Here is a 14851-nt window from a genome sequence, read left to right as displayed (position 1 = left end):
GAGTTCTTAACGTTTGCTTTCAGAACGTGCATATCACAACATACAAGATGCCGTCATGGCGACACACAACCTATACCGGGCTACCGCGCATGCTCGTCAATCCTGTTGCATGCTGGGTAGGGTAGTTCTTTTTTTCCCTGGCTCATAACATCACAATATAGTACCATGTATATGATGCGTGCAGTTTATCAAAGCACCAAGCAAACAATCGGAAAATTCCCATTTTATCAATTCCTAGATATGGTCATAATTATTTTAAGTGCACTACGCAGAATAAACACAACATTATTAATATTGCTACTACGGATAATTTGATCAAAAATTCCCTAAAACAGCCCACTACCTATAATATAGGTTTTTCAAACATAAGATCCCTGTTAAAAAAAATGTTTCTGCTGTTACCTCAGAAATTGCCTGTTCAGATGTTATGATTGTGGCTCAGAGATTTGTATGTAGATTATATTTATTTTCCATAACAAACAGGATAACTTAAATACCCTGGCAGTGGCAATAAGCTTAAATGTTTGTATTTACATTTTTTGAGTTGATTTTCATAAAATATGCTATTTAACTGCTACTGTTTAACAAGGACGGATTTAAATTGTGTTTGCACAACAAATGTTTTGGCGCTTCTGTTCATGTGGGAGAATATTCCAATAAAGGTGCACTACACACTACTTTTGAATTCATTATTGGGCTTTGCGTATACAATGCAGTTAATCGCGATTAATCGGAGAAATAGTGCGATTAACTTCAATTAAAATGTTTAATCGTTGCCCAGCCCTAATATATATATATACATACATATATATGCATATATAAATACATATATACACAATACACATATATATATACTTATACATACACATATATGCATATATATACTTATACATACACACACACACATATATATAATTATATATATATATATATATATATAGTCAATGTTTCTGTGGTTTATCCGTTAGACAGTGCTCAATAGGAAAAAACACTGTGGCTATTTCATCCGTACAAGCCTCTTCCGCATGCTTCCCTGTTCATCTTGTAGGGATGATATAGCCTGTGCTTGTGTATGTATATATATATATATATATATCAGTGACGTGCGGTGAGGTTCATGGCTGGTGAGGCACTGACTTCATCGCAGTCAGATTTACAAACATATGAACCCTAAAGAGTTTCTTATTCACCATTTTATTGGCAGCAGTTAACGGGTTATGTTTAAAAGCTCATACCAGCATTCTTTACACATACAAACTATAGCACACAAAAAAGCACATTTAAGAAAAAAAACGTTATTATGGTCTTACCTTTACTTATAAAGGAAGTCCATGCGCCGCTCCTTCTGAACAAAAGCATCGATAACTTGTTTATGGAAGTCTTCCTTATCTTTCTTCAGTTTTAAAAGTCTCTGTCTTGATGGAGATCACTGTCTGAAGCAAACCTTTTAGCTCCGGCGTTGGTCTTCCTTTAATTATTACCTCCTGCTTCGATTGAAAGTCCAGTTTAGAAAACTGTTCATCCATGTTAAAAGTCCAGTGGAGAGTAAAAAATAAACGATCGCTGCTGCTGCATTTGACTTTCTAACTTAACTGTAGCTTGTTGTCACTTATTCTGCAGCAGACTAATCGCAAGAATGATCCCTGGGATCACTAGCGCCCTCTATCACCATGAGGCAGGAGAACAGGTGCCTCACACAGTGCGTCTTCGCAGCCGTTTTATGATTGCGCAGCACAAGAAATATGTTACACACATAAAGTTGTTGACAAAATACACTGTACATTATATACCTCAGCTAACTAAACTATGGAAATGTATAATATAATTCATACAGCAATACGGTCTCACTGCACAGCAGGCCAGCAGTTAGCCGAGTCATTGCGCAATCAATGGTGAGGCTCAACTGGCTGCTGACTCACCGTAAGTTTCTTCTCAGTATTTTGAACGGCAAATGTGAAAATTCAGCAATTTTGAATAAAAATAATCTAAAACTGGTGAGGTTAAATGGAAAATAACTTTATAAAGTATAATCACCGGATACATATAACAATTTAATAAATTGTTATTCTTTTTACCTTTTTTTTCCCCCATGATTTCTCACCTGCCTCCCCCTGACTGCATGTCACTGATGGATATGTATATATATATATATATATATATATATATATATATATATATATATATATATATATATGCTCAAGACATTGTGTGTCAAATATTTAGAACTGTGAGACCTTTATCATGATGGTACCGTATTTTCCGGACCAAGGGGGCACCGGATTATAGGGTGCACTGCCGATGAATGGTTTATTTTTGATATTTTTTCATATATTAGGCACACCAGATTATAGGGCACATTGAAGGAGTCTTTTTTTTTCCAAAACACTTCCTTTTGGTCTACATAACATGTAATGGTGGTTCTTTGGTCAAAATGTTGCATAGATTGTGTTTTACAGATCATCTTCAACCAGCTTTCTGACAGTCACTTCCGGATGCGGCGTTTTGTGGGCCGTCTTATTTACGTGGCTCACTTTTGGCAGCGTCTACTCCCCGTCATCTTTGTTGTAGCGGTGTAGCGTGCAAGGACGATAGTGGAAAAAGTCTCAAAAGATGGAGCTAACTGTTTTAATGACATCCAAACTTTACTTAAATCAATAACGGAGCAGCATCTTCTCGTGTCCCGTGAAAAACCGACCGACCGGAACTTTCTAATAACTAAAGTTCCTGGGGTGAATAATGTAAACTCACTACGCAAGTATGTTTAGGCACTTTCATGGCGAGTTTACTGACAGATATAAGTAAAAACTTTACACTACTTTTTATTGGAAATGGCAACAGCGGAGGATGAATGTCACATAAGAAGATAGAGAAAAAGAAGAAGCTTATCGACTACGGCATCGGCACAGACGCGCGCAATTTTTCAGGATTTATGCAGATCCGAAATACAGATCAGCAGGTACCAGAAGGTGAGAAAAGTTGCTCTTGTATAATAATATATGTGTGGGGCGGTATAGCTAGGTTGGTTGAGTGGCCATCCTAGCAACTTAAGGGTTCCAGGTTCGATCCCCGCTTCCGCCATCCTAGTCACTGCCGTTGTGTTCTTCGGCAAGACACTTCACCCACACTGGTTTAAATGTTACTTCGATATTGGGTTTCACTTTGTAAAAGCGCTTTGAGTCACGAGAGAAAAGCGCTATATTAATATAATTCACTTCTTCACACACCATAATACTCGTATGTTTAATACGCCGACAATCCTTCAAGGCTTCATAGCTTACCAGAGTCATACTTAAAGGCCTACTTATTATTTAAACGGGGGATAGCAGGTCCATTCTATGTGTCATACGTGATCATTTCGCGATATTGCCATATTTTTGCTGAAAGGATTTAGTAGAGAACATCGACGATAAAGTTCGCAACTTTTGGTTGCTAATAAAAAAGCCTTGCCTTTACCGGAAGTCGCAGACGATGACATCACAAGGGTGAGGGCTTCTCACATCCTCACATTGTTTATAATGGGAGCCTCCAACAAAAAGAGCTATCCGGACCAAGAAGACGACAATTTCCCCATTAATTTGAGCGAGGATGAAAGATTTGTGGATGAGGATATTGATAGCGAAGGACTAGAAAGAAAACAAATATTTTAAAAAAATAAAGTAAAAAAAAAAAGGCGATTGCATTGGGAGCGATTCAGATGTTTTTAGACACATTTACTAGGATAATTCTCGGAAATCCCTTATCTTTCTATTGTGTTGCTAGTGTTTTAGTGAGTTAAATAGTACCTGATAGTCGGAGGGGCGTGTCCACGGGTGTGTTGACGCCAGTCTCTGAGGGAAGTCACGGCAGCTGCATGGACGGCACAAGCTCAGCTGATCTCTGGTAAGTGGCGACTTTTTACCACAATTTTCTCACCGAAACCTGCCGGTTGACATGTAGTCAGGAGCCATGTTTGCTTGACCGTTCTGATCCATAGGAAAGCTTCACCTACGGGAATCTTAAACAAGGAAACACCGTGTGTTTGTGTGGCTAAAGGCTAAAGCTTCCCAACTCCATCTGTCTACTTTGACTTCTCCAATATTAATTGAACAAATTGCAAAAGATTCAGAAACACAGCTGTCCAGAATACTGTGTAATTATGCGATGAAAAGACACGACTTTTAGCCGCAAGTGGTGCTGGGCTAATATGTCCCCTCCAACCATTAACGTCACAAACACTCGTCATCATTCCGCGACGTTTTCAACAGGAAAATTTCAACGGGAAATTTAAAATTGTAATTTAGTAAACTAAACCGGCCGTATTGGCATGTGTTGCAATGTTAATATTTCATCATTTATATATAAACTATCAGACTGCGTGGGTTTCAGTAGGCCTTTAAACATTTTGATAGCTTTTTGACCGCCGTGTGTAATGTTCTATATTTTCAATTGAACATTTAAAACGTTGGTGTTGTTTACTTGAGACCCATCATAGTGCAGCCTAAACTTATCTCCTATGTTTGACTGCCATCAGTTGGTCACACTTATCATTACACCATGTACCAAATAAAATAACTTTGAGGTAGTTAAGCTCAACTAAACCCATTCCTTACATTAGGCACACCGGGTTATAAGTTGCCTTGTCGATTTCTGAGAAAATAATGATAATTGTAAGTGCGTTTTATAGTCCGGAAAATACTGTTTGATTATTATTTATTAACCATACACTCAATTTTGGACGCGCCTCATTTATTGCAGTGTTCTTATGTGGACAATAATGCTGTTGACAACCAGAATGAATGTTCATACCCTGGGACAATGTCCGTACACCAAAACATATTTCTATTTGGTCTGTGGTTCCTAAATCGTACAATCGGGGGATCGTTAATTGTGGTTCCACTTTTACTTGTTTCCACGACAACATACTATTACAAGTTCTTCCTTGTCCACACTGTCAGACAGGGTAACACCAAACATATTAACACACTGGAATATTTCTTGCAGCGTTCCTCCAACAGAGCACATAAAAACGGAGTTTTCATTTTCATTTAGTTTCTCGCAGTTTTCATTTCAATCTAATATATGGCCCTCGAGTGTAGTATGTGGGGAGCACATGCCTTGATGCGCTGGTTCCAGAGGTGACTGTCATCAAATGTGCTGCCAAAAAAGGATTTTCACAAGTCTTCACATTGTGAGTGCTTGATAAGATTTGCTTCCACCCTGCCTGAGCAGAGCCGGCTTACACAGCATGCTTACCCACACACACACACATTTGCAAAAGCCAGCGTAGATATGGATTGCGCTGAGCTTAACAGGAAATAGAACATTTATGTCAGTGAGTCCTGACCACTAAAATGATCTAATTTCACTTAATTGACCAAAAAGATGATGTGTTGAGTACAAATAATCTATCCATGCCAACAGTGTAAGTGACGGGTAAAACAACCAAATCAGCCATTCTCAAACAATGGTGGTAGTATGCCAAATAATCACTTGTTTAAAGTAGTGTTTTATTTTCCTGTATTCCAACATAGTGTTACTGTTCAAACTGTGTATAACATTACAGTGGGCAAAAATATTAAATTAAATACAACCTCTACTGCGTTTTTTTATGAACACTGACCTGAACCGAATAGAACACCATTTGGATGAATTAGAATGGAGAACGAGAGCCAGGCCTTCTTGATTAACATCATTATGTGATCTTACCAATGAGCTTTTGGAAGAATGGTCGAAAATTCCTATAAACAGCCTTCCCAGAAGAGCTGAAGCTGTAATAGCTGCAAAAAGGTGGACCGACATCATATTGAACCCTATGGGTTAGGAATGGGATTGCACTTCAAGTTCATATGTGAGTCAAGGCAGGTGGCCAAAAACCTTTGGCAATATAGTGTATGATGGTTGTGGAAATAAACACGTCAGAAGTGACGCTCGCCGTGGAAGCTCTTCGATATGACCGCGCCCGTGTGTACGGGAAGTGATGTCATCCAAATGGCTTCAAGCAGCATGCACAATGAATGTCTAAAGGCCTACTGAAACCCACTACTAGCGACCACGCAGTCTGATAGTTTATATATCAATGATGAAATATTAACATTGCAACACATGCAAATACGGCCTTTTTAGTTTACTGAATTGCAATTTTACATTTCCCGCAAAGTGTCGTGTTGAAAACGTTGCGGTATGATGACGCGTGCGTTTGACGTTTCCGGTTGTAGCGGACATTATGTTCTAGCCCGATCCAAGCTATAAGTAGTCTGCTTTAATCGCATAATTACACAGTACTCTGGACAGCTGTGTTGCTGAATCTTTTGCAATTTGTTCAATTAATAATGGAGAAGTCAAAGTAGAAAGATGGAGGTAGGAAGCTTTAGCCTTTAGCCACAAAAACACAGCCGGTGTTTCCTTGTTTAAAATTCCCGAAGGTGAAGCTTTACTATGGATCAGAGCGGTCAAGCGAACATGTCAACCGGCAGTTTTCGGTGAGAAAATTGTGGTAATAAAACGCCTCTTACCGGAGACATCAGTGGAGTTTCCGTCCTGCTGCAGCTGCCGTGACTTCCCTCAGAGACTCTGGCTTCAACACACCCGTGGCCACACCCCTCTGACTTTCAGGTACTATTTAATCTCACTAAAACACTAGCAACACAGTAGGCAGATAAGGGATTTTCCAGAATTATCCTAGTAAATGTGTCTAATAACATCCGAATCGCTCCCACTGCAACGCCTTTTTTTTTCTTTTCTTTTTTTTCTAGTCCTTCCCTCTAAATTTCCTCATCCACGAATCTTTAATCCTCGCTCAAATTAATGGGGAAATTGTCGCTTTCTCAGTCCGAATAGCTCTAGCTGCTGCTGGCTATGATTCAATCAATCAATCAATCAATCAATGTTTACTTATATAGCCCTAAATCACTAGTGTCTCAAAGGGCTGCACAAACCACCACGACATCCTCGGTAGGCCCACATAAGGGCAAGGAAAACTCACACCCAGTGGGACATCGGTGACAATGACCCAGTGGGACGTCGGTGACAATGATGACTATGAGAACCTTAGAGAGGAGGAAAGCAATGGATGTCGAGCGGGTCTAACATGATACTGTGAAAGTTCAATCCACAATGGATCCAACACAGTCGCGAGAGTCCAGTCCAAAGCGGATCCAACACAGCAGCGAGAGTCCCGTTCAGAGCGGAGCCAGCAGGAAACCATCCCAAGCGGAGGCGGATCAGCAGCGCAGAGATGTCCCCAGCCGATACACAGGCAAGCAGTACATGGCCACCGGATCGGACCGGACCCCCTCCACAGGGGAGAGTGGGACATAGAAGAAAAAGAAAAGAAACAGCAGATCAACTGGTCTAAAAAGGGAGTCTATTTAAAGGCTAGAGTATACAAATGAGTTTTAAGGTGAGACTTAAATGCTTCTACTGTGGTGGCATCTCGAACTGTTACCGGGAGGGCATTCCAGATTGTAAACAATGTGAAGATGTAAGGAGCCCCACAACCCGTGACGTCATGCGCACATCGTCTGCTACTTCCGGTACAGGCAAGGCTTTTTTATTAGCGACCAAAAGTTGCGAACTTTATCGTGGATGTTCTCTATTAAATCCTTTCAGCAAAAATATGGCAATATCGCGAAATGATCAAGTATGACACATAGAATGGACCTGCTATCCCCGTTTAAATAAGAAAATCTCATTTCAGTTGGCCCTAAAGTGAAGCGTTGGTACGCCAGGAAATTTTCGGCGCGATGTGAACACTTATAAAGCGATAAAGGTCACAAATATACGTAGACGTTCCACTGTTTTGCCTCAACTTGAGAAAAGTGGTTTTTGTTTGCCCCAGACTGTCTTAACTGTCCATACTTAACCTTCTGCCTTGTGTGTGTGTGTGTGCGTGTGTGTAGGACCCAGCCGACGCTTCAAGCGAGTAGTGGAGACCATCCAGAGCCAGTTGTTAAGCACACATGACCAGCCTGGAGTCCAGCAGCTGTCTGGTGAGTAACATTTTCTCTGCTTTCCTCCACCAAACATCCCCCATCCCTCCCCTCATCCCCCCCCTCTTCCAGCTGAATGTGCACGACTAGATAGCCTCGCCCGGCCTGCGCCTCCTCTACTCGAAATACGCGGCCTTGCCAGGCGATTGGCTCTGCATGGTCGCCCTCGCCGCAAATAAACACTGGCAGGGTCAGAACATAGTCAGACGGTGAAGATTACAGTCAGGTACGGGGAGCTGATTCACACTCATACGCCTACTTCCACGAGTCGGAGGCTCGTCGCCATGGCAACACCATCGCCATGCGCTCCGCTCCCGGATAGATGATGATGATGGCCGACCGTCTTCTTCTCCACGTGGGGTTTGTTGCTTTACGCTGAGGTTAGTCAGGGTAATGTCTGTCCTGCGTTGACGACTGAAGGACACCTTTAGCTCCTCTTCTTCTACTCTCTGCATCTTTCTTTATTCCAATCTGTTGTTTTGTCTCGTTATATTTATGACAATAGCTCCCCCTGCTGGTCAGAAAGCAGACCTGTTATGTGCCAGTCTCTTAATATTAAAATGATCTGTTCCTCCTCCTGTGCTCATTCTGTCATGCTTCTGATCATACGTGCAACACATTCTGTAAACTTTTTTTGCAACATGATAAAATTACAACATGATGCATCACAGTCTCCACTTTTTTCTTTTCAACATGTTCAAAGAGGAGTAGGAAAAAGCGGAACTTATTTATTCCTACCCCTTTTTTCCCTTTCATAGTATTTAATATCATTGTTTTTTCACTTTCTGTTCTCAATTTGTACACAATTTACTGCACAAATAATACAACTCTAAATAAAAAGTAAAGTAAGTCGTAATTCACACAGTGAGTTGAATGAGATTATCTCATTTTCAATCAATTCAGAATGTTTGTTAAAGTTATTTCTTCTTCGTTCTTTGTAAACACTTTGAGTTTGAGAACGGAACATTATCACAATTTCTGAAGGGTTAAAACCAATAAAAATCAGTTCCCAGTGACTTAATTTATTTTTTGAAGTTTTTCTCAAAACTATACTCATCACACAATATCCCAAAAAAACGGCTTCAAAGTGCCTGATTTTCACGATCAGTATATCCACCCGTCCATTATCCTGTGATGTCACTGCGTGAAACCACCAGAAACAAACATGGCGGATAGCACAGAAAGGTATAGCGATAGTAGTTCGGATTCAGACTCGGATTTCAGCGGCGTAAGCGATTCAACAGATTACGCATTTATTGAAACAGATGTTTGGAGTGTGGAGGCAGGTACCGAAAACAAAATTGAAGAAGAAACTGAAGCTATTGAGCCATATCACGACAGACGGCGGCACGATCGCCTTCTAACCAACGATTGGTATGTGTTTGTTTGGCATTAAATGTGGGTGGAGGGAAAGGCTGGATGCAAATATAGCTACAAATGAGGCATAATGATGCAATATGGCAATATGGCCTGGGAACGCCTCGGGATCCCTCGGGAAGAGCAAGACGAAGTGGCTGGGGAGAGGGAAGTCTGGGTTTCCCTGCTTAGGCTGTTGCCCCCGCGACCCGACCTCGGATAAGCGGAAGAAGATGGATGGATGGATGATGCAATATGTACATACAGCTAGCCTAAATAGCATGTTAGCATCGATTAGCTTGCAGTCATGCCGTGACCAAATATGTCTGATTAGCACACTCCACATAAGTCAATAACATCAACAAAACTCACCTTTGTGCATTCATGCACAACTTTATAAGTTTGGTGGACAAAATGAGACAGAAAAAGAAGTGGCATAAATCACGTCTTAGCCAAGGCATCCAGGGGGTTTACCTCGCTCATCTGCGGGAAGAGACTGCCGTCGTCCCTGAATAGCTCGCAGTCAGGCAGATTCAGTTGGGGTCAGTGGATTTCTTTGACTTTATCGTTGGAAATGCATCTGCTTTGAGTGTCGCAGGATATCCACACAATCTTGCCATCTCTGTTGTCGCATAGCTGTCGTCGGTAAAGTGTGCGGAACAAACCAGTGACTTTCGCATCTTTTGGCCACTGGTGCAACTTGAATCCGTCTCTGTTCGTGTTGTTACACCCTCCGAAAACACACCGACGAGGCATGATGTCTCCAAGGTACGGGAAAACAGTCAAAAAAACTGAAAATAACAGAGCTGATTTGACTTGGTGTGTGTAATAAGATTGAGAAAATGGCGGATTGCTTCCTGTTGTGACGTCACGGGTGAAAAGTCATCGCTCTGACAGGCTATCATTTGAAAGCAGTTTAAATCGCCAAATTCACCCTTTTAGAGTTCGGAAATCGGTTAAAAAACATATGGTCTTTTTTCTGCAACATCAAGGTATATATTGACGCTTACATAGGTCTGGTGATAATGTTCCCCTTTAAACAGTTTCTTAAACTGAATCACATTAGTGCTTTGTTTGATTTCTGTACTTAATCCATTCCATACTTTAATTCTACATACTGAAATGCTAAAGGTCTTAAGTGTTGTTTGTGCATACAAATGTTTAAAAAAACATTCAAGCTTATATTTTCCTCTTTTGTTGAGAATAATTGTTCTTTCAGTAGCAGGTGTCTTTCAGTAGCAGGTCATAGTTTGCTTTGTACATAGTTTTAGCTGTTTTCAAATTTACTATATCATTGAATTTCAATATTTTGGATTCAATAGATATGTGATTTGTATGTTATGTCCAACATGATGTATTAGTCTAACTGATATTTTTTGTAACATAGTTAGTGAATGAGGTGTACTTTTGTAGTTATTTCCCCATATTTCTGCACAATAACTCAGATATGGTAACACGAGCAAGGAGTAGAGAATGTGAAGTGACTTTTTTTGTCCAATACATATTTTGCTGTGTTTGTTATTGGCATGTTTCTTGCCACCTTATGTTGTATATTTTTATATGAGATTTGCAGTTAATTTTATCATCAATTATTACACCCAAAATGTGTTTTAATTTACTCTTTCAATGTCTACTCCGTCTATTTGTATTTGTGTTAGACTTTCTCCTCCACTGTTACTGAATAACATTATTTTCATTTCACAAAGGTTTAAAAGCCTACTGAAATTTGATTTTCTTATTTAACAGGGATAGCAGCTCCATTCTATGTGTCATACTTGATCATTTCGCGATATTGCCATATTTTTGCTGAAAGGATTTAGTGGAAAACATCGACAATAAAGTTCGCAACTTTTGGTGGCTAATAAAAAAGCCTTGCCTGTACCGGAAGTAGCAGACGATGTGCGCGTGATGTCACTGGTTGTAGGGCTTTTCACTGCAGCGGCAGCGTTTCAGATGTAATTAGACACATTTACTGGGATAATTCAGGAAAATCCATTATCTGCTTATTGTGTTAATAGTACTTTAGTGAAATTATAAAGTCATACCTGAAAGTCGGATGGCTGCGGTGAACGCCAGTGTCTCTGAGACAAGCCGAAGAGCCAAGATCACAGCTGCCTTTTTGAGCTGCAGGATGAGGTTGCATAATCCACATAAGTCGACTTAATATCACAATTTTCACATCCAAAAACTTGCTGGTTAACATAGAGAAACATGTTCGCTTGACCGCTCTGTGTTAAAGCTTCACAACAAACAAAGAAACACCGACTGTGTTTCGGTGCTAAAGGCAGCTGCAATCCACCGCTTTCCACCAACAGCATTCTTCTTTGACGTCGCCATTATTAATTGAACAAATTGCAAAAGATTCAGCAACACAGATGTCCAAAATACTGTGTAATCATGCGATGAAAAGAGAGAACTTTTAGCCATGTGTGGTGCTGGGAGAACATGTCTGCTCCAACCAATAACATCACAAGCACGCGTCATCATTCCGCGACGTTTTCAAAAGGATACCTCGCGGGAAATTTTAAATTGCAATTTTGTAAACTAAACCGGCCGTATTAACATGTGTTGCAATGTTAAAATTTCATCATTGATATATAAACTATCAGACTGCGTGGTCGGTAGTAGTGGGTTTCAGTAGGCCTTTAAAGGTAGTCTGTTTTTGTCAAACCATCTCTTCATTTCTTCTGTTATTATTTGTATTAACTTCTGTGTGTTCTCTCCTGAACAAAACACAGTTGTGTCATCTGCTAACAGTACTAACTTTAAGTCCTTTGTAACTTTACAAATGTCCTTCATATAAAGATTGAACAATTTTAGTCCCAGTATTGATCCCTGTGGTACGCCTCAGGATATATTTAGCGTTGTAGACATGTGTTCGCCTAACTTCCTGTTGGTTGAGTAGCTTCTAATCCAGTTCAAGACAAACCCTCTGATGCCATACCGTTCTAATATTTTAAATAAAATATTGTGATTAATTGTGTAATATGCTTTAGTTAGATCCATAAACACTGCTTTTGCACACTTTTACCATCTATTGCATTGGTAATCTCTTCTGTTATTTAAATTAATGAAATTGATGTATCTCTATTGTTTATCTGTGTTTTATGTTTAGAAATGTGTCCAATCTGTTATTAAGTAGCTTTTCAGTAATTTTAGAAAATTGTAAAAAGTAGAGAAACAGGTTTTTAATTTGTAAGTTGGTGTTTGTATACTATCTTCCAAATCAGTACAAATTGTTTTAAAGTATTTGGGAATATTACTGTGTGAAATGATAGGTTATATATACATTAAAGGTTCTGAAATCTCCTAGGTTAGTTATCTACACAATAAGGTTATGTAATTGTTTATTTACATACCTTAATTGTTTCCAAACGGTGTCTGTAACACGGCAGTAAAACAGTTGATGAAACAAAACAAAAATCATCGTCACGGACCCACTAGATGAGGAAGCCAGTTCATCAGACTCAAAAACTCCACGGAGACGTCTTAGTGAATTTACTGAGGAATTTCTGAAACTAGTTAATAATACAAACACCGACACTTGTAAATGGCGCCCTTGCACAAACAATAACACACATTTTCAGTATATTTGCTTTTTTTGTAAACTGTTTTTTATTATGGCCGTCAACTGTGCTGAAAATTTTAATTTTCCCGAAGGAACTCTCCTGAAGGAATAAATAAAGTGCTATCTAATCTAACGTACAAAAATCCATAAATTAGCCGCTTTGTTGTATAAGCCGCGGGGGGCAAAGTGTAGGAAAAACAGCGTCTTATTGTATGAAATTTTTATCGTTTCCATATTAATTCCATTACAATCAGGTGAGGTCTTGGATATACAATTATTCACAGTTTTAACTATTTCCTTTTGTGTCATATTGACGAGTAAGATTGAGTTGGGATTTCTATCTATGCTGTTATTGAAGTCCTCAGTTGAAACTCGGTCTAGAATCGTTTCATCCAAATTTGGTCCAATATTTACAAAGTAATAATTGAAACTTTCAACTACTTCCTTTTATTGTCATTATTTACATTCCCACCTGAGAAGCATTGGGAATAATCCTCCTTAGTACCATTTTTAAGAATGCTAAGGAAGCCCCATGTTGCTCTCATATTGTTTTTGTTCCGGTCTAATAATAGACAGTTATATTATTTTCTACATGTTCGTAGTATGCTAGTTAGCTTGTTTCATACTTGTACTTATTCCCTGCCCCTGTAGATGTGTGTTAGAAATTCTCTGTAAAATGTATTCTTATAGCAAACATTTTTAATCATTTTGGTTGATTGTTCTTTTTCAGTTTCCTACCGAATTGTTTCCATGGATCATGTTTGTCATAAAGCCTCGTGAACGATTTAGAAATGTACCATATGCTTCATCTTTTCATTGCACTCATGTCCCAATTTTGCTATCCTAGCTCATTTTTGAAAGCAATCACCCTCTTCTCTACATAGTCTTCATAATCTCTTTTTGTTGCCATGTTCCTCTTCCTATATCATAGGTTGATATAAAAAGCATGTCTGAAATATGATTTTTTTATATTTTATTTAGCTCAGCAATCTAACAGTAGTGATGACTATAATGAGCTCATAAATACAGTAAACAGAAATAAACATGGTAAAAAAAAAAATGGATGGACACAAATAAATTATCCTTGAATATAAATAAAACTAAGACAGTGATGTTTGGAAATCGCTATATAACGTCTGAACAGAAAATAGGTATTGATGGTACCCAAATTGAAATCGTAAATGAGAATGCATTTTTGAGAGTGATAATTGATAGTAAACTATCATGGAAACCTCATGTCAGACACACTAAAACAAAACTCTCCAAAAGCCTCGCAATTATAAACAAAGAAAAACTATACCTTAATGAAAATGCACTCTGTACTCTATACTGCACCTTGGTACTTGCCATACCTTACATACTGTGTTGAAGTATGGGGCAATACATACAACACAATTCATTATCTGTTCATATTACAGAAAAGAGCAGTGCGGATCATTAACAAAGTTGTTTTCTTTTAGAGCATACTCACAATCTGTTTGTGCAATCAAAGTTGCTCAAATTTGATGATCTTGTTAAATATAACACATCAATAATCTTATATAAAGCATTTAACAAATTATTGCCGTCTAATTTACGTTTTTTTATAAAATTAGTGCAGGCTCATAACTTGAGAGGCTGTGGATATTTCTCACTGCCGAGAGCTCAAACCACTCAAAATATTTTGTGTGCATGTATGAGTAAAACTCTGGAACAAACTGGACTTACAACACAAGCAATGCCAAACTTTTAATCGATTTAAACTGTTATACAAACATTGGGTCTGGTTCAAATATAGAGATGAGGGTCTTTAATTTGACCTGCTGTTGTACTCTGTCTCAACGTGTTAAAATGTGCTCAATGTTTCCTTACCATTATTGCTATGTTGTCTATTACCATTGTTGGTGTGTTGTCTATTACCATTATTGCTATGTTATCTATTACTATTATGGCTATGTTGTCTATTACCATTGTTGCTATG

General features: G+C 38.9%; 1 protein-coding gene across 6 annotated transcripts in view; it reads left to right on the top strand.

Annotated features, from left to right (window-relative positions):
- LOC133563459 (serine/threonine-protein kinase BRSK2-like) overlaps window positions 1-14851 on the top strand; it is a 641999-nt gene that overhangs the window by 593672 nt on the left and 33476 nt on the right. For all 6 annotated transcript variants that reach the window (XM_061917595.1, XM_061917596.1, XM_061917593.1 and 3 more), the window contains exon 18: window positions 7878-7967. In XM_061917595.1, the coding sequence (XP_061773579.1) occupies window positions 7878-7967 (90 nt within the window). The remainder of the gene's footprint in view (window positions 1-7877; window positions 7968-14851) is intronic.

The sequence above is a fragment of the Nerophis ophidion genome, linkage group LG12 (assembly GCF_033978795.1).
Source record: "Nerophis ophidion isolate RoL-2023_Sa linkage group LG12, RoL_Noph_v1.0, whole genome shotgun sequence".
NCBI classification, from domain to species: Eukaryota; Metazoa; Chordata; class Actinopteri; order Syngnathiformes; family Syngnathidae; genus Nerophis; species Nerophis ophidion.
The sequence above is the reverse complement of the archived record's forward strand: the minus strand, read 5'-3'. Positions and strand labels throughout refer to the sequence as shown.